This window comes from Gavia stellata, chromosome 13 (assembly GCF_030936135.1).
Source record: "Gavia stellata isolate bGavSte3 chromosome 13, bGavSte3.hap2, whole genome shotgun sequence".
Taxonomy (NCBI): Eukaryota; Metazoa; Chordata; class Aves; order Gaviiformes; family Gaviidae; genus Gavia; species Gavia stellata.
In genome coordinates, this window is record NC_082606.1 from 16,094,305 (window position 1) to 16,114,235 (window position 19,931).

At 47.8% G+C, this 19,931-nt stretch overlaps 1 protein-coding gene across 1 annotated transcript; it reads left to right on the forward strand.

Moving 5' to 3' along the window:
- The first annotated feature begins 538 nt into the window (after window positions 1-538).
- On the forward strand, window positions 539-10,421 carry DET1 (DET1 partner of COP1 E3 ubiquitin ligase). The gene is made up of 4 exons (XM_009817455.2): window positions 539-1,621; window positions 4,430-4,620; window positions 6,286-6,477; window positions 10,232-10,421. Exons 1-4 carry the CDS (start codon window positions 539-541, stop codon window positions 10,419-10,421), a joined length of 1,656 nt encoding a protein of 551 aa, XP_009815757.2.
- Window positions 10,422-19,931: the final 9,510 nt, after the last annotated feature.

Below are 19,931 nucleotides of genomic sequence, written 5' to 3' on the forward strand. Positions count from 1 at the left end.
TCCTCCTGTGCACCCCCCCGCCCCCAGCTCCTTCCGTTCTTTCCAAGCTGCCCCCCGTGCCTGTCAGCGAGCAGGTCTACGGGTTATTCTCTTCGCTCCCCGGACTCCCTCCCCGGTGTCTGGGGATTCCCTCCATTCCCTTGATGCCCACCTGTGCCTCCCCCCTTCCTGGCTTCCTCCATGTCCTCCCGGTGCTTCCCTGTGTTTCCCTGTTCAGCAGACAGGCCTGCAGATACTATCACCCCTCAGTGCACTGGGGTTACCTTTGGTCTCCCCCTGTTTTCCCTGGTACCTCCTACTGAGGTCTTTCTCCCAGTCTCTCCACCTGCCCCCAGCATCCTCTTGTGTCTTCTGCCTCCTTCCAAAAGTGAGTCTGCACCTTTTAGCCAACCCTTCCTGGGTGCTATGGTGCTTTCACCGACCCTGTCCATGCAAGCAGGTCCCCCAGTACCCTGAATTCTCCCCCCGTCTCTGTTTGGTCCCAGGGCACATGTGTGCTGTCTCCCTGGCAGGGTGAAGATGAAGTAGAGCTCTGACCATGGACCATGATGCCCCCACAATCAGGCCCCGCCGCATCCAGAACCAGAATGTCATCCACCGCCTGGAGCGCCGTCGGATCAGCTCAGGCAAAGCCGGCACCCACTGGCACCAAGTCCGCGTCTTCCACCAGAACGTCTTCCCCAACTTCACTGTCGTCAACGTGGAGAAGCCACCCTGCTTCTTGCGCAAGTTCTCCCCTGATGGCCGCTACTTCATCGCCTTCTCCTCTGACCAGACCTCTCTGGAGATCTACGAGTACCAAGGCTGCCAAGCAGCGGAAGACCTCCTGCAAGGCTATGAGGGAGAGATCCTGGCCAATGGCAATGACCAAAGATCTGTCAACATCCGGGGGCGGCTTTTTGAACGGTTCTTTGTCCTGCTCCATATCACCAACGTGGCCTCCAATGGGGAGCACTTGAACCGCGAGTGCAGCTTGTTCACTGACGATTGTCGGTATGTGATCGTCGGCTCTGCCGCATACCTGCCTGAGGAACCTCACCCTCCGTTCTTCGAAGTTTACCGCAACAGTGAGTCGGTGACCCCTAATCCCCGGTCCCCCTTGGAGGATTATTCCTTGCATATCATAGACCTCCACACGGGCAGACTTTGTGACACACGGACTTTCAAATGTGACAAAGTCATCCTGTCTCACAACCAGGGGCTGTACCTCTATAAGAACATCTTGGCCATTCTCTCTGTGCAGCAACAGACTATTCACGTCTTTCAAGTAACACCTGAGGGTACGTTCATTGATGTACGGACTATTGGCCGCTTCTGCTATGAGGACGATCTCCTGACTTTGTCTGCGGTGTATCCCGAGGTGCAGCGGGACACTCAGACGGGGATGGCCAACCCCTACAAAGAGCCCTTCATAAACTCTTTGAAGCACAGGCTGCTGGTGTACCTGTGGAGAAGGGCTGAGCAGGACGGAAGCGCTATAGCAAAAAGAAGGTTCTTCCAGTACTTTGATCAGTTGAGGCAGCTCCGCATGTGGAAGATGCAGCTTTTGGATGAGAACCATCTATTTATCAAATACACTAGTGAAGACGTGGTCACGCTGCGGGTGACGGATCCTTCCCAGGTACTGCCTGCCTACCTCGTTGCTTTGGGGCAAGTGCTCAAGCAGGTACAATGCTGTGAACTGCCTTTCTTAGCTAAGCCTGTCAGTGTTGTTTAGGATCCCTGGTACTTCATTCCTGTGTGAACATTGGACGCCTCTGATATCAAACAACTTTCTTATCTTTTGCTCTCATAATTTCATCGCTTCCTTCTCAACTAAAAATGAGAGAGGAAAGCTCTGATGTGGTTATCGAGCCCCCTTTCTCCAGGGATTGTTCCCTGTGCTCATAGATGCTGTACAACCCTCTTCCCCTCCCAAATCCCCAGCTGATTTTTCTTTAGCTGATATTTCATACAGTACACTTATATTGTACAGGTAGTCTCTCCCTTTTCTCATGTATCTCCAAGCATGTTTTTCAAATATAATAGTCTTCATGTTTCCCCAGTAGAATTACCTTTTCTGTTCTGCCTACATACTTACTCTTTCAAGCTTCAGTGAGAGATAGTATTTATGAACTCTCCAAATTGGAGTAGCAGCTCTTAGATCTAGCTAATGTGCCAACTGCTTCTCCTTTCAGTTTAGCACTGAAGAAGTCGAATTAAAGCAAATGTAGCTCAATCAGTGCTGAGTTCCTCCAGATGTTTCACCATTCCACAGGCTGATCATCTCTTTTCGCTACTGTTAGAGTGGTGGTCAGGTTTTGAGCTCTGTGAAACCAAGAAGGATTTTTTTTTAACCTGTTCTATTATTCTTTAATCTGTTTGGTTTTTATTCTGTTGAAAGTATTTAGCAAGAATTTTTAATAAATCTCCAGTGCTGCATGTAGGTCTGATTTTTCCCCTGGTGTTTGTTTTTTCTTTCATACCCTTCTCTTCCTCCCTATCTGCGAGATCCAGGACTTAGATCCTGGAAGAAATGAACAGCGTTCTGCTCATTGCTGGTATGTGGAATGGTGCTCCTGACTGATGTAAATGTTTGTGGTAGGCTCAGCTCTGCTTTCTGCTGTGGTTACCAAGGCTTTTGTGCCTGGCTTGTTGCAGTGGGCTCTTGACTCGCTTCACTCGAGGGTTACTTTAAGATGCAGGTTGTGGTTTGTTTGTGGCGTTCCTCAGGCAGTGTGTTTTCTGCTGGAGGAAAAGCATCTCATTTCTCGGTTCTTTCAGGAGATAATTCCAGATGTGGAGCAGTCTCTGCAGACCTGCCTGAATGCAGGCTTTGTGTTAGGGCTTCCTGGAGAAAAAAAACTTGGCTTACAAAATACCTAAAGCTCTGATTTTTCTTCCATCTATCAGAGAGGAACATGAGGTTTCATATAATTTCAGGCTCCGCTCTTCTTTCTGGCTCTCTGCCAGTAAGGTTGAGGAAGTCGCTGTTCATGCTTGTGGGTTGCTTGTATAAAGTCACAGTCTGCACTGAATCCTTCAAGATTTTTAATCACGTGCTGTGTATATGTAGCTTGGGGTTTGTTGTTGTTGTTGTTCTAGGCTTGTGTTGATAGACTTGCCAGCTTTGCTGCGTGATTTCTGTGACTCTCGACTTTTGGCACCCATGCTGTGACGACGTTCTGCTTGTGTTACAGGTGCTGCTAAAAAGCAATGAGGGTAGTTTTTCTGGTCAGGGGTATCCTGTTGATGTGTCTGTGTCCTAACCTGACAAAGGAACTTTTTTATTTAAGGTTGGAGGATACTCCCTGCAATCTTCAATGATGTAAATAGTTTTCCCTTCTGCCGTCTCCTCTTATTTTCTCTCTGCTCCAACCCTGTATTTCAGAAGGGCTTCCCTTTCCTCAGGCAGTAGTCTAGTGAGTAACCTCATGTAGCGTGCTTAGTTTTGGCATGTGGGGGCTGGATTGTATTATCACAATTTATTTTGGGGCTGTAAAACAAACAAACCTTGTGATATTTGCAGGTGGGCAGACTGCCTGCCATCATCCCTGAGCATTGTTTGGGAGCAGGAGGTGAAGCATTTAGAAATTGCCTTTATTGACAGAAGATTTAACCAGATATGTGCATATACCATGGGATTTAGTTACCTTTGAAGTAGGGGCAAGTTCTTACTTTGGGATGCTGTGGTGTTAGCACTACTGTCTCTAATGAAAGCTACCTGTGATGACGAAGGATTAAATCTGCCCCTTCCCAATAGGATAGGAATGTCCTCTCCCTTCGACATAGCTGTGCTGACACAATGTCACCTTTTTCCACATTTCTTGCTTGTTTGTGCCATGAAACACAACCATTGCCACTCCACAGCACGGTGCCTGGGCCTTCTTGCGGGTCAATGTCAGCGTTAAAAAGAAGTCGTTAGTGTCTTTCAGATTTTCATTTCTGTGCCGGCAGGGTACCTGGAGGGCACAACTTTTTGTGGGCAGTGCTGTAGCGCACAGTACGCTAAAAAGGCTCATCTCTGTGTGATGGAAATATTAAGAAGGGGAAGAAAAGAATGTCTCTACGCAAAGGGAAAAAATAATTTGTGGCCAGCTAGCACTGGATTTAAAATAATTTTGTCAGCAGGAATGAAAATTAAATTTGGCACTTTAGAAAGTGTTTTGGATTTGGTGGAGGGCAGAGAGGAAGAGAAAACAGAAATACTGACATCCAGTTTGAGTTGAAAAATTGGAAGCCAATTAATAAATAATTGCAGTTAAGAGGTGGATAATTTGGTACCTGTTGAGGCATTTGAATAGCAGAATGGATTAGTGTGAGGATGTGGGATTCTCCTGCACTGCAGAGAAATTTGGATAGTGTCTGCGGTGTCATGCGGGGAGAAGGAAGGGACGGCTTCCCCACCTGTGCTCTCCTGGGTAACCACTGCCTATGCCTCTCTCCCCAGCCTTCGTTCTTCGTTGTGTACAACATGGTGACCACAGAGGTTATTGCTGTATTCGAGAATACGTCCGATGAGCTGCTGGAGCTGTTTGAGAACTTCTGTGACCTCTTCAGGAATGCCACTCTGCACAGTGAGGCGGTCCAGTTCCCCTGCTCAGCTTCCAGCAACAACTTTGCTAGGCAGATCCAGCGCCGGTGAGCCATTCGGAGCATGCTTTATACCATATAGACAAACGCTCGCCCCCGTCAGCTGAAGGCTAGTATCAAATAATGACGGCAACCCTCAGAAAACCAGTTCCTTTAGTCGCTGGGTGATGCAAGGATCTGGCTTGTACATTGTTCATCTTGCAGCCTCATGCATCTGATTTTATATTCCACAGCATCTGTCTAGTTACAGGAAGGAACAAAGCCGGGGCAATTCAGTGCTTAGAAGAAGGAAAAGGAATTTTGAGGGAAAGATGTTTCCGGCTCTCCTTGAGCTGTAACTCTTCTGGAGGTTATTAAAGTATTACTGACCAGTAGCTTAGGTCCCTGAAGATAAGATTTGTCAAGATGTTAGCATCATCTAATTGGATGTATTTTGCCAAGTGGTGTTCTCTGAATTTAGTGTACATCAAACTGGGTTCTGTAGCATTTTCTCCAGCATCAGTCACAAGCTTGTGGTTCTTGTCAAACTGTGCTAAGAGAAAGAAAACTCATTTGCCTAGACCTATTGTGAAAGCTGAGCAAAATAGAAAAATAACCTGGGTTTCTAGAATGTGCTTTAACAGTCAAATGTGGTTTTAATGAGGCAGAGTGTGTTATTTCTCTTGGAATATATATTTATGTGAGTCAGGGTGTTTTGTTCTTCCAGTGACTTGTTTCACATCATCCAAAGTACTTGGCAATCACTTACGGGCATGAAGCTTCTGTTGATTTTAGGTTGACATCACGCAAGGAAGAGGAAGTTGACTCTCTCTGTAACTTTCTAGAGCTGCCTGTCAGGAAATCCATAGTGCTTAGTGGGAAAGAGAATGAGAGAGCTCACCGCAAACACCCAAAGGGCAGCTCCTGCCTTGTGTTAGAGAGGAGAATCTTTTAATCCCCTTGGCTACAAGGGCATGTAACAGGAGTGTTTAACTTATATAGCGAAGTATAATAGAGCATAATCCACAGCAAGCTGACTTTTGGCTGAGTATTTCTGGTCAAATGGAAGTGTTTTACCCTCCCTGATGTATGACATCCGTGCAGCTGATCTGACTTTCTTGCACACGGAAGGCTCAAATTTTACTTGGAAAGAGAAATCTAGCCTGTGTTAATCTCTCCACCAGGAAGAACTTTCAGCTCTGAAACTGTAGTTTCAGAAGAGCATTGGGCTTCTTGTAAAGGTTCTTCCCCATCTAAGGTTTCTCCCTTTACACATTTAAAACATAGTAGCTAGAGAGAGGGGGATTCTCAAGTCAACATTAAGGGCTCAACTGTTACTGTGAAAACTTCTGGCTTTTGCTTATGGTTTTTCCAGGCTTCATAGTAAAACTTGGATTGACTGATAAGCTGCTAATTCATCTCTCCCTTTTTCTGATCCTGTTCATTTCCTGTACTGCAGAGCAGCTGGGGCCAGACCTTGTAGGTAGGCACAGTCTTGTCCTTCTGTCAGTTTGGACTTTCAGAGCAGAAACAGTAATGATGAGGGAGGATAGAAAGGTCACCAGAACTGGTTGATGCTTGAATCACCTGTGATACATCTTTGGAAATAAGCTGGTTTGGTTCTTACACTGCTGCTGTTTTTCTTTCCCTATCAGTTTTCCTCCTTAGTTTATTTAAGCTGTGCTGTTCACCTGTGGCCTTTGTGAGTAAAACCTGTTTCTTGGTTTGCTACAGGTTCAAAGACACTATCGTGAATGCCAAGTATGGAGGGCACACGGAGGCCGTGCGGAGGCTGCTGGGCCAGCTCCCGATCAGCGCCCAGTCATACAGTGGCAGCCCATACCTCGACCTCTCTCTTTTCAGCTATGATGACAAGTGGGTGTCAGTCATGGAGCGGCCCAAGACCTGTGGTGATCACCCTATAAGGTATGGAACAGGCCAAGAAGCTGTGTGTAAGGAAGGCAGTGTGAGAGTAACTCTAAACCTGCCATGTGGCACCAAATGTACAGAGAAGTGTGTAATTGAGGGCTTTCTCTTTTGACATCCCTCGTTTCACGAGTCCCACAAACCTTGGCCTCCCTCCTTGCAATAACTGATTTATCTTGTGTGTGGGAGGGGTCTTCAGGTCTTCTTGCTGAGCTGCCCTGGGGAAGGTTTGGGTAGCGAAGCCTAAGCCTTTTCTGTATGAATGTTTTTGTTCCTCCTTTTCTTCTTGTAGTCCTGCCTTTGTGTTTGGGCTGCAGTGTGATGTTCTGGATGCCTGCGTTCCTGTGCTGGAAGAATCCCTTTTGAGCACATGGGTTTAGCTGGCAAGGATGATCTCGTTTGTCCTGTGAATAAAATAGCAGCTGGGTTTGGTGTTATTCAGAATGCTTGTGGTATTGATTTAGCTATTTTCAGACTTTCCTTGTTTACAGTTCTCACCCTGGGAGCTGTAGTCCTCTTCATACCCCCCTTCTTCCTGTGATCTATAGGAAATTTGTTTCTCTAGTAGGAGTTTTAGCCAGGTGTAAGGGCCATTCTGTGCCTCTTCTCCCTGAGTCTTTGATGCTGGCAGAAAGAATAAGCCCAGGCTTGGGAATAAGGTTTGCAATGCTTCTTGCAGAAACACCAGGACTGTTTATTTCTTTTTGTTGGCTGCAGCCATGGCTGTAAGTAGTAATGGTTAAAAATCCAACAACTCTGGCCTGAAAGGCTCAAAGAGGCTGAGTTCTTCAGGGAGAATAGTCTTTCCAATTACAGTACTGCAAAAGCAAACCTATGCTCTGAAAACAAAGAGAGCCTTCAATGCCTAAGTGCTTTGTTTAGTGACTGCCTACATGTTGGGGGCTGAGGCAGCCTAGGGAGACCGTTCTGGCTGGTGTCCCAACTTTATTTTCATCAATGCATTCTCAAAAAGTGGTTTCATGTCTCCCCTGGCCCTGACTCAGGTGGTGGGGAACCTCTGATTATTCCTGCACTCTCAATTCCCAAATTATGTATATTTAATTGATTTTTCTGCCTGTATGATTTGGTTTGATCTCCAGCTCCCATGTTATCTGCAGAGAAAAGCCTGCCCTTTCCTCCTTGTCATGCTTGACGTTGGGAAAACTTGCAGGGCGGCAGTTGTTTGCCAGTGCCAACCTGCATATGGCTCTGGCAGACAAAAGGGAGCAAAACCGCAGTCATTTGCTGTGGTTACGTCTTTGTAGTAAACAAAGCGAAGTGCCACCTTCCCTCCCTCCCTCCCCTGAGCAAACCGGCATTTCAGAGCCAGAGCTTTTAAAACTCAAAGCTGTGCAGAGTCAATTAGGACTTGAATAGGGCCTGGGAGCGGTGGGGCTCCTGGTTTTTGGAAAGTAAACAGAAGACGAGGCACTAACCTTAACCATTCAGTAGCTGAAACAGTGCTGCTGTTTTTCTCGAATGCAAAACAAAGGGATTAATAAAATAATGCTGCTGCCTGTTGTGGTTAGAGGGCTTGGAAATGAGGGGCCACAGGATTTGTAATGTAAGTCTTATAATTGGCTGGAATGCAAAACCCTTCAGCAGCTAAGTGTGTTATAATCTGTGTGCAGTTTCCTGGCACAATGTGCAAGATAGGAAGGCCTCTGTACCTTTTACACATAGGTTTCAGCATGCCTCTGTGCACTGTGTCCTTTTAACCCTTAGTGCCTTTCTGCATCCCAGAAGGTTCAGCTCTTGTCTCTGGCTACTTGAGACACCAGTGGCTGTTCGCTCTCGGGAGGGAAGGACTTTAGGTTCCCCATCGCCGCAGTCTTCCAGTATCTTTTCAGGAGGTTTGAAGAGATATTCTCTGGGTGAAATGACGGCACTTGTGAAGAAGAGGCTCTAACACAGCCTTACCAATAGTAGGGGGTCTCTAAAATCCATCTAGATGGCTAATAAGGAGCCATTTAACCAAAAAATTGGTCTGCAGATAAATCTTCCATTTTCATACAGTTTGAAAAGGCTGGTCTTGCTGTTTCTGTTGACATACAATTTTATATTGCAGTGCCTAATTTATCCCCAGAGTGAGAGCCCATGGAAATGGCCTCTGATTGCAGAGCACTTTTAAAAATAGATTTAAAAATACCAAACTGAGCACATCTTTGAGATTACAGGGAGCTTCATCTTGAGTAGTAAATTATTGTGAATTGGGGAGAGAGAGGAGCAGCCGGGGGACTGTGCTTTATTTAAAGAATGACCCTCTGCATACCCAGCCTTGCGTAGGAGGGAAAGGGCTTTTTGAAAAGCCAAATACCAAGATTGTGACTCTCTTGCTGGGTTCTTGTGCGCAATTTTCAGGCAGGGCTGGCTGGCACTTTGATTCAGAGGAAGGGAGAGGAGAGTGGCCCTTCAGGAAGAACATGAGGTTCTTGATAGGTTGTGTTGTTAAAATGTGTAGTATGTCTGCTCCTGAAACAACTTCGCCTGTATCTGTCATCACCTGTTCTTCCAAGCTGAGAGCTGAGTGCATCGTATTGCTGGCGGGGGAGAAATGTGCTCTGATATTAAAAGCATTCTCTGAGTTAAAACCAGAGGAAAATGTAAAATACCCACATGTACTAAGTGATGGTGGAAAAGGAAACAACTGGGAGGCAAAATGGCAATTCTGTGCCTGAAAGTGAAAGAGCAGAGAAAATGGTCTAAGGAACTGAGGCAACTTCAGGGTGAGGACTTGAGTTAGAGCCCAGCTGCTTTGTGAAGATACCACATCCAGAAACCTCCACTACCACATCCCAGAAACCTCCACCAAAGTCTTGGGGAGGGTGGGGTCATTGCAGGGTGTCCCCTTGTTCCCACAGCAGCACAGGATAGTGGGGTTACTTGGGCTTATGTCGGTTACACAGAGTATGCAGAGAAGGTGAAAGAAGCAAAGAGCTTCCTAGACTCGCCTGTCTCTTCAGCACTGTTTGCCTCGTCCCCTCGGCAGTGTTGCTTTGTGCTGAAGCTATGTTTCAGAGCTCACCTGTTTGGAGACACAAATGAGCTGGACCCACAGGCCGGTTTGTGGGTGACAGCAAAAGGATGCAAGGTTTTCCGTGACCTCTGCTCTTGTTGTGATCCACCAGGTACTTCCTGCCCAGCCTATCTTTTTAATGCGTTTTCGATGGAAATCTAAAAGGAACTGCAAAGTCTGGCTTGAACTGTAAAGTACCACTTGGTGCCCTTGAGCAGAACTGGATCCAGCTGTTCACCTTCCTCGACTGAACAGGGATGTAGTGAGGCACAAGTGCAGCAGCGTAAAGCCTACCTGGCAGCAGCAGGATCGGAAAGGGGTGGCCTTACACTTGGAGTGAAGGCCATTGCCAAGGGAAATGAGCTCAATTCTGTATGGTATATCTGCATTGGGGATTGAGGGGAGCAGCTTGCATTAAGAGAGGATGGAGAGCCAGCACAGGTGGGATCTGGACCAAACTTATTCCCTCTTGTGAAGTCATCTATGTCCACCAAAATGACAGGCAGAGTTCTGTCACTGATGATACTAAAATGAAGTCAAGCTCTTCTAGACAGTGGAAAACTAGCTGCCCCGGGAGGGACTTTCCTGTGTAGCCAAGAGCCAGACACCCAGCTGAGGACCTCCTGCCCCTGAGGGAGTACCAGAGGTTGAACAAGGCACTTGTCTCTATGTGTGAAGAGCCCAGATGGCAAAGTCAATAGTCAGGAACAGCCATAATTGTCTTTCTCTTCCTTTCAGATTTTACGCTCGTGATTCTGGCCTCCTGAAGTTTGAGATCCAGGCGGGACTCCTGGGGCGACCCATCAATCACACAGTGCGACGCCTGGTTGCCTTCACCTTCCACCCCTTCGAGCCCTTTGCCATCTCAGTGCAGCGCACTAACGCAGAGTACGTGGTTAACTTCCACATGAGGCACAGCTGCACGTAGTATGACATGTAGCTGGGGCAGCTCCTCTGCCACAGATGCATCAAAGCCAGACACTCGCGCCTTCTAGGAAACCAAACCGTCACTCAAGAAACCTGACCTGGGAGCTCCTACCAGCTGGCATCTCACAGGACCCTCAGCTGTGGAAAGCCGATCTGCTCAAGTTAGGCCTGTGAATGTTTCTTCTGACCCTGTTTGTACTGCGGACGTCCCGCTACATTAAGCGCTGCTGTTGTTCCCTATTCCTGTTGATGAACAAAGTGTAGCGGAGGTTCCTTTCCTCTCTTCCCTGAGGCGTGTCCATTTTCTCTCCTGTTGTAGGTCTTAGGATGGCAAAGATGGAGCTTTGCAACACATCTGTGGAGTGCTCCCTTCTGCACTGATGTTCTCCTACCTTGTCGACCCAAACAGCCTGTCACAGAAGGAATGGATGGAAGCCATGGGGAGGGCTTAGAAGTACAGCTACTCGTGTTTGTATCTTCAGTATTACTAGGGAAATGAAGTCCTGTTCTCATCCACACAATCTATTCACATGATTTTAATATGCAAGAGGTCAGGAAAAAAAGATGTGAGAAATCACTGCAATTCAGAGACATGAGGCGTGTTCCTGGCTCTTATGCAAGTCACTTAGTCTTTGTGCCTTAGTATCTGTAAAAGCTCCTAAGTGAAAGGTGATGTTTTAATACCAGAAAGCCAGGGCAGCTGGCTGTCTCTCTAGTGCACGAGAAGGTGGGCACAGAAGGAAAACAGGTGGCTGGGAAGGGTTGTGGGGAGCAACAGCAGCTCCTTTCTCACTTTGGAAGGACTTTTCTGCAGGATGGGGGTGAATCCTCATGGCCATCTGCGGGTTCTGCTGCTGAGGAGGAGACCCAGCTGCTGGCACCCTTCTGTGTGCTGGAGTACGAGAGTAGAGAATTAGTAGCATTTGGGTTTCCCCAGAAAAGAGGGTGGAGACCTGAATTAATGTGCATTGCTGCAGGTTTGCAGTTAGGACATGAGCTTGTTGACTTAGGTTGCTTACCTATCCCTGTTTGATTATCTGTTCTCTGTGAGAACCCGATTTGCTGTTCCCAGGCTTCAGAGCACAGCTGGCTGGTGTGTCGACGCTGACTGAACCACTGCAGTGTTTATGCTGCTGATAAAATAAGCTCCTGGGTGTAATATTACCTGCCTCTGTGGGCTGTTAAAGATGCTGGCCTGCCTTTCTGTCTTAAAAATGGAGTTTTTGGTTGTAGGCTAACATTTGGGGTTTTCTGCACACGGGCTGGTTTATGACTGTGTGCTGCCAGGCAGTGCAACCATCCCCAGCATCGCGAGGTGCTCCATTGGAAGCTGGAGCCTGCTGTTGTTCCATTCCCATGGGAGGAACAGAGGGGTTATTAGAAAATTGGTGCTTATACATGGGAGACCCTCTACTTTTAAAGGGTGTCTTGTTTGGACCAAAATGGGCTGGGGGTGATATGTTGTGGCCACGTGCCTGCGAAGAACAGTATTGAAGTCATGCATTCGTTTTGCGTGGTAATGCATAGGAAAATAACTGTGGGTTGTTGGTGCCTGCTTACAGCATAAATAGTGGACCTCATAATGGAGGATGCCCTGGGGTCCTTGAATCAGCCTTTACCCTCTGTCTCGTGGTACTTCTATCCTCTCCTGGCCTTGCTAAACATATTTCTAGGGTAAGACATCGTATTTCACCGTTCTTTTCCTGGTCTTTGCACTGTTGGTTTCTCAGGTCTGTCAGGAGCGACTTCAGGTCAGAAGACTGATAATAGAGGAGGTGTCAGGCCGTGCGTGCTTTAGCTCCAGGTTCCTCTCCATCTAATAACACTATTTGTCAAGGTTTTAGGTTTTTATCCTGTGATCTGTTCCTCAAACATTCAATTAAAGCTCCAAGTGGAGAATCATTTGCACGTTGTAGATCATGGATTTACCTCCTTCTGCACCACTCTCACATTTGTTCACACTTCCAGTATGAGATTATTTTTTTTTTCTTTTCCAAAGCTCTCAGCAGCTCCATCCAAGGCTGGGTTTACTCCTTGGCATCACGGCCTTCGGAGGTCAGTGCTTACTAAAATAGCTGTCAGATCTCCATTTAGACTGCTTTTTGGTGGCAAAAATATAAACCACTTCAGCATTTCTGCAGTCGGGGCTTTTGCCAAATTCAGGCTGTCCTGTGTGAAGCAGAGAGCATGGCATGGATTGTTGGACTTGGGGCTGAGAGACCAGAGACCTGTTCTTACCTCTGCTATTAAATTGTTCTGTGACTGGGGGCAAATCTCTTCCTGTTCCAGCTGGTGTTTTCTTCTCTGTAAATGAGGCCAAAACCATATTTTCAGCTTTTGTAAAACACTTTGAGATTCATGGATAGAAAGTGCTGCATAAGTGCTAAGTATTTTTTTATTATGTTTGCAGACAAACTGATTGATCATTCTGGGTACTAATTGCCTTGGAGTAGCATAGCAGATCCTCTGGTCTTGGCTGCTGCATTTTATATCTACAACAGAGTTAATTTTATTACAGAAATGTATTGAAAGAAAAGCCCCACATGCTTGAAATTTTGATTCTTTTATTTAAGAAACAAAAAGTGTGTGTATGGTGGGGGAGGGCGGGAGGAAAAGGGAGATGTTTTCTACCTGATATTTTTCCTAGGCTAGGATGAAGATTTGTTAGCAACACAAGACAAAAATGGAATAAACAGAATTTGCTTTAAGAGCCTGATTTATTGTCATTGTCTTCCAAAAATCTTAATGGTGCAGATGGGAATCCCTTTGCAAAGAAGAGACGTCAGGGGTGTGTCTTGGACTACGCAGGCATATCGCATGTGAGTTTGCTGCTTCTTCCTGGCACTTGGAGTACAAGTGTGCTCAAGGATGTTCCTACCTGATGCATTTCTGTAGTTACTACAGATTTCTGAAATTCTTGTCCACATGAGCTAGTGTTGGGGGAGAAATTCGTGGCCTTCAGTTACTTGGCCCTTTGTATATTATTACTAGCCCAATTTGTATTCAGAGACTCTTCCTTTATTCCATTTATAGCATTTGTCTAACCCTCTGGCCATTTTCTCCTGATGGTCCACGATCAAGAGATGAAAGCTGAACACACCTTGCTTGGCAGAAGAGCCATCAACTGTCCACTGCTTTTAGGTTGGGCTAAGGCACTAGTATTTTCCTCTGTGTGCTGCTCCCAGCTACGATGCAGCTTTGCAGAACATTGTGGCTGAGAACATGAGGATGGGACCTTCCCAAATTCTGGGATCCCCTTGTAGTTTGCTGCTGCTCTGTAACAACCTAGCAGCATCCCTGTTTGTGTTAGTTCCTCTAAGCATCTGCATCTTGGGCTTGAAAGCCACTTTCCTTTGAACGCTTCCTCCATTTTCGTGTGTGCAGTTCTCTGATTCTTTCCTTTGGAGACCTTGAGCATATGAGAAAGTGCCTATCTGAAAAGCCATGGGCTCAAGAGCTAAGTGACAAGGAGATGCTTGACTTGGAAACTATGTTTGACTGGCAGCAGAATCCCATCTTTTGTTACTTGTGCTGGCTTTGCTTTTAAAAAAAAAAAAGTAGTAAAAGCAGGACACTTGCAATATTTCTTATATAAACTGCATTAGACAGTGAGCCACAGAAATCCCGTTAGAATCAAACCTTGTATCTGTTAATGGTGTGTCCCCTACTAAAGACTCCTTTCAATTAACCTTCCAGCACTGAGTGGCTGGCCCTGATTTAGCTCCCTGTTGTTCTCAGTGTACTTATAGGACCTTCCTTTTGCTCAGGTGCTGGTGTCTATTATGCTTCCTGTGGTCCTTTTTGACCCAGCTAGAAGAATTAGATTTCTGATGTTTTAAGAAGTCTCTTTGTCTTTCTTGTTTGTGTTCTCTGTTTTGCCGCTTTTCTGCCAGCTTTTCCTGCGGGTTCTCTCAGGGATGTGGGCAGAGGGATGGTAAAGGCCGGATGGCAGTGGGACATATGGACCTCTGACAGCTTTCCTGCTTGTGTAAACCTTTATCAGATAGGTGCATGCTGTAGAGCAAATAGGTGGTCCTCTGGGCAAGCAACAGGACAGGATTTTGTGGGTTTGCTTTTGCCTTGCTTTCTGAGTTTCAGAGTCCAGGTTGTTGATATGTCTGAATCCTTGTGTTTCCCCGTCTTGTTATATGGTTGTAAAAGCTTTTCTGGCCAAATACTCCTTGGGAGGAGGGAATGGTGAAAGGGCTTTTATTTTTTTTTTTCTCTTTTCCTTGCTCCAGGGCTGCGGGGGACGTGGGCTGAGCTGTGCAAAGTCAGTCATTGTAGCGGTAACAGCCTGGCACTACCTGCCCACCAGGCTGACTGCTCATCAGGCAGCAGTGTCCCCTGCTAGAGCTGTTTGCTGGCTAAGGTCTGATTTTCCTTTATTTCTCTCGGGGAAGAGCTGTACTTACTGCGTAAGGAAATGAGTTCTCAGAAAAATACCGATGTGGGAAAAACCTTGAATTGCACATTCTTTTCCTGATGTTTTGACATAAAAATACCACACTGGTTTTAGACTAGCAATCTGGAAACCAGTAATTCGTGGGCAACTACCGTGGTCCTGCACGCGAGGAGAACTGAAAAGGGGCACAGTGCCCCTAGTCCCAGACGCTTAGGGCTGTGCTGCAGCATCTGGGTAACGCTTGATTAACCAGGAGTGGAGGACGTTGTACAAGCCCACAGGCTTTGCTGCATTTGTGCAGAGGTAATTTTTTACTGTGTCTCTTGTTTCTCTCCTCACAGAAGTCAAATCCTTTCTTAGAGCACGTTCTAGCTGTTGCAGTTTGCTAGTGGGGGGATTGCTGCCTGCTCTCAGTTTTGCGAGGATGCCAAGTGCACCTGAAAATTTGAGGATGGTTTTGGAGGAGCATGGCAGGGAGATGCTCGGTGGGTGCCCAGGGCCCTTGGCAGGCAAGAGGGAGGAGGACTGCAGGGAGAGATTGCCTTTTGGGGGAGCTTTGCTAGAGGAGGAGCAGCACAACATTTTGCCACTGTGGAAGAAAATCCTATAGAAACGGCAACAAAGCAATGGAAAGTAATGGGTAACACTACAAAACCTCCAGCATTTTCTGCATTCTGCTTCGTCCAGGTATGAACTGGAGCCTTTGGAGTTTAGTTTTGACACCCACAGAAAATAGTTTGAATTCAGCCTTTTTAAAGCCAGGAACATGTTACTTCTACTCTCCGTGGCTGCTTTTTTCTTTCTTTTTCCCCAGTAGCTTTGCAACATGCCAAGCGTGGGCCAAAGAAGCCCTGACTTTGCCCAAAGGACTTCCTGAGCCCCTGCTCTTGGCAGTGCACCATCCCCCTCTGAAAGCTGCTCTTGCACAGGTTCATCCTCTCATCTGCCAGTGTCCTTCCTCCATCCAGGCGTGTTGTGACAGCCTCAGGTAGGGAGGCAGAGTGATACAAGAGAGCACCCTGCCTCCATCCCGGTGCCTGATGAACTGGGCGGACGCTTCTGTTGCATGGGATGGGGCTGGTAAGGATGTGCTGGTGGTGTTGGCATCCAACCCCAGGCCTGAGCCTTGCCAGAGGACAACCCAACCCCGGGGGTGCTGGAGCCAGGGGATGTGTCGGACTGGCTGTGTGAGAGCCAGGAAGGTGGCAGGGAAGCCCTGCCAGAGCCGGCCGGCCGCTGTTCAACATGATTTTAGGTTGTTAATAAGAGCAGCGGGCAGCACCGCATCCCTCCAAGTGCCTGCTCGCCGCCACTGAGCTGGTCATTTGATAGCTCCTCGGTGCTCCTCAAAGGCGTAAAATGGAGCGATGCTGGATTAGATGTACCCACTGCCCTTGGCGAGCGCAGGGGAGATACGGTCCTCGCCCTCCCGCCTCCGGCCTGCTGGTGCGCAGCACCATCGCCATGGCAACAGCGAGAAACAGCCATCCGCATGGAAACGGCCTTGCTGCGCCCAGCAACTGATTTGGGGGAAAAAGGTTCAAACGGTGAGTTTGGAGAGGTGAGGGGCACTGGCACCCCTGTGGCAACCAGCGGGGAGCCCTGGCCTGTGCCGCTGGGCTGAACCCACATCCTGCGGGGATCTTGCAGCATCAGCACCATCCCCGCAGTGGGACAGCCCTCCTGAAACACTGGCATCGCCCCCATCGCAGAGCCAGTGCGCGATTTGTGCGTCTCCGGCCGTGAAGGATAGTTTTCATTGCTGCTGCCCTGTTTTTTTGGGGCTGGTCCCGAGGTCAGGGTAAGGTCCAGATTAGCTCTGCTGATATCTGCGGCAGCGTAAGTAGGTCATGGGTTCAGCCCTGACTGGTGAGTCCTTAATGCTAGTAAAATCCCCCTTTGTAAGGTAGAAGGGGCAGCTGGCAGCCAAACAAGGTCTCCTGTAACATAGGGCAGACAAATGTCATGTCGACAGCTCAACTGTGCAGTGCAGCCTGTCTGGCTTCAGGCAGCAAAGTCCTAGTTAATCTCTCCTCATCCTGCCTCCTACCCCTTATCCCCCCCAGATAATGGCTCTGCCCACGCTGGCTTTTTCCCCAGAAAGGGCTCAGATTTGAAGGAGATGTCGGTGCCAACCCGCTGGCTCCGGTAAGGGCTGGGGAGAGCAGCTCTGCCGCACGGCTGCTTGAGACCCAGCAGGGTTTGTCCCAGTTTTACGCTGGCCCTTTGGTGACAGCACTGCTGCTCTTGGCTGCAGGATCGCTAGGAAGGGAATCTCCCCAGCTGGCTGCACTGCTGCTCTTGCAAGGATTTTGGTAAACGGGGCTGGTTTTACAACTGTGTCTGAGGGCAGATCGTATCGGAGCATCTCCCAGTGCTGGAGCAGGCTGCTTCCTGGCTGTTGGCATTACAGAGGAGCCCAGAGGGCTGGCCTGTCTAAAGTAATTTGCATTCTTTGGTTGGTTTGACCCTGGCAGCTCAGGAAATTGATAATTTACTTCTGTGGATTCGGCAGGAGTAAAAAAGGCAGTATCCAGGTCTTGGGAACTGGCTTCCTGAGAGCCATGGCTGGCAATTAGGAGAGCAAGTTGTTTGCCTGCAGGCTGGTGCATGAAGAGATGAGAGTCCTATTTCACCACCTCATCTTGGGACCTGCTGAAAGGGCTGGAGATGAGTGGCTGAGGGATGAAACACATGTCTTTTTCCTGCCCAGGGCCCCAGGTTTTATTTGTTACCTGGAGTCTTATGTGTGGTGGGAAGCCTAGCCCACTCCTGCACAGAGGAGCAGGCAGAGGGAGAAGGGGCCAAAAGCTGGAGTCTTTAGTGATGTGACTGGGACATAGAGTGGATGTCAGTCCCAGCTGCTCCGGCTTAGAGTTTGGCTTTGCAAAATGAATTGTTAAGTGGTGAAGCACAAAGGAGGGATTTCAGAGCTAGCATGCTGGCAGGGAGGGCTCCCGAGCAAGGCCACCCTGTGCTTCTGACATGGAGGTCTGACAGCAAAGGAGGAGTGCATCTAGCCTGATCCTGAAGCACACCTGCTTTGGGAGAGCCCTTCCCTGCATCCTTCTTCTAATCTGTGCTGATTCTTGGACCACCAACTGGGAGATTTTATGTTTAGAAAAGGTTTTTTTGATGATGTATTTTCCTGCATTTTTGCCTCTGTTCTCTGTCTTTCCTGACCCACCTTTTCAATGCCCACATCTTTGCTGAGCATTCAGCCCCTCACATCCAACTCTTTCTCCCTTCTGCCTCCTTTCCCTAGAAAAACAAGCTGTGAAGCTGCTCCTGGGAGCAGCTCTCCCAAATAACATTTGTTAGGGCTCCATAGCTGCTGAGAGGTTTGGGTCCAGGTCCTGCATCTGTGCACAGCCTCCAGCTCTCAGTAGGTGTGTGTAGGAAGAGGGTTATGAACTCCAGAGAAAGGAAGGGACCCTGCCAAGTGGCACTAGTGCAGGGGGAGCTTGGAGAGCACAGCAGAGGAGGCATGAGTGGTTTCAATAAAAGGGAATAGCATTGAGGCTTGGCTCCCTTATGCACCTCCCCAAGAGGACCCTGCAGCCCCGCTTCACCATCAGCACAGGAGCTTGGATGCTATTAGGCAGGTCATTAGTAAAACCTCTGAGCAGTTCCCACTGCCACTGAGTACCCATTAATGCCTCTTGAGGGGAGAGGAGAACATTGGAGAGGCACAAAAACAATCTGAGGGTTCTTGATCTCTTTTTGGTCTGAGAGGTCATGGGCTGAGTTTGGAGGGGCGGCTGGGAGGGGAAGAGGGGCTGGGTAGGGACGTCAGGCATGAAAGCAGCACCATGATTATCTGCTGAAGTCTGAGTGCAAAAACATAACCTGACTTGAACTGTTACTTCTCAAAAGCTCCCGAGGGGTGCTTTAGGGTTATAAACATCTGCTCATCAACCCGCTTTGTGCATGTCCCGAGCCAGGTATTCCCGCACTAGCGGGAAAGCCAGCAAAACCTGCGCAGATGTCCCTAACAGCTGCAGCTGGGCTGCAGTAAACCACCCCTGCTGCTACAGTTTATTAGCACTGCAGGGTCTGTCCCCTTCTCCTTGCTTGCTTGTGTATACAGTCAGCTGTTAAAGGACACTGACATCACTTAATTAATGGTTTAATTGAATCTTGCAAAGGGGTCGAAATTGGCTGCCTGACTTTTGTCACTGAGATGCTCACATAAGAAATAGTAAATCACCGATTCAGCAGATAAAGCTGCAGCTCTAGGTAGAAAGTCTTTGTTGCTGGAGATAGGGAAAGAATTCCTTTTTGCAGAATAATGTACTATTAGGGAGAAGGCTTGGGGCTATTTTTCCAAGCCACCAGGTGCCTTTGCTGTCCAAGGGAAGCGTAACTGAGTTAGACTAACTCCCAAGGTGGTATGGCACTCATTAAGGCATAAACAGACCTGAGGTAGCATTTTATCTGTAAGTCTTGTTTTGTGTTTCACCCCCTATGCGATGGAGAAAGGTCCAGGTGGTATTTTAAAACAGAGGGCAAAACCCCAGAAAGACCAGGGTATAAACAGGATCATGCTTTGTGGTCAGTAGCAGCTTCTGAGCTTGTTTCATGAAAAAAGGCTTCTTTGAGAGTAGGGAATCAGAAGTTAGGAGGGAGTGGAGAGAAAAATGTCCCAAAGCAATGGGGAAGCCCCAAGGGAGTGGGTGCGACCCTAATGAGGGTGCTAATGCTGTGGCCGTGCTACTGGGAAGTGAAGTAATTGCTACTCAGGAGGAATGTGAGCCAGTAGAAAACAGCATTCCACCCAGGCACTAAGAAAAGCAATTAGAACTGGTAAACACCAGTGGCTGACTAAAACCAGGCCCTTAATTAATAGTTTCATCTGAAGGGTAAAGAAATCATTAAGTGCTATTGGGGTCTATTAATTTACTGCAAGATGAACAACAATAGAGAGTTTTAAGACTTCTTTCACCATACAGAGTGTGCAGGCACTGAGCCCTTGCACAAGGTGGGAGAGCTTACTTGGTGTACCTGTGCCCTCCCACTTCATTGACTACTGCCCCAGAGGCCTGGGGTGAGCTGCTGAACAAACAGCTCAGACTGAGCATTTAGGTAGGACATGGCTTTGGGGGT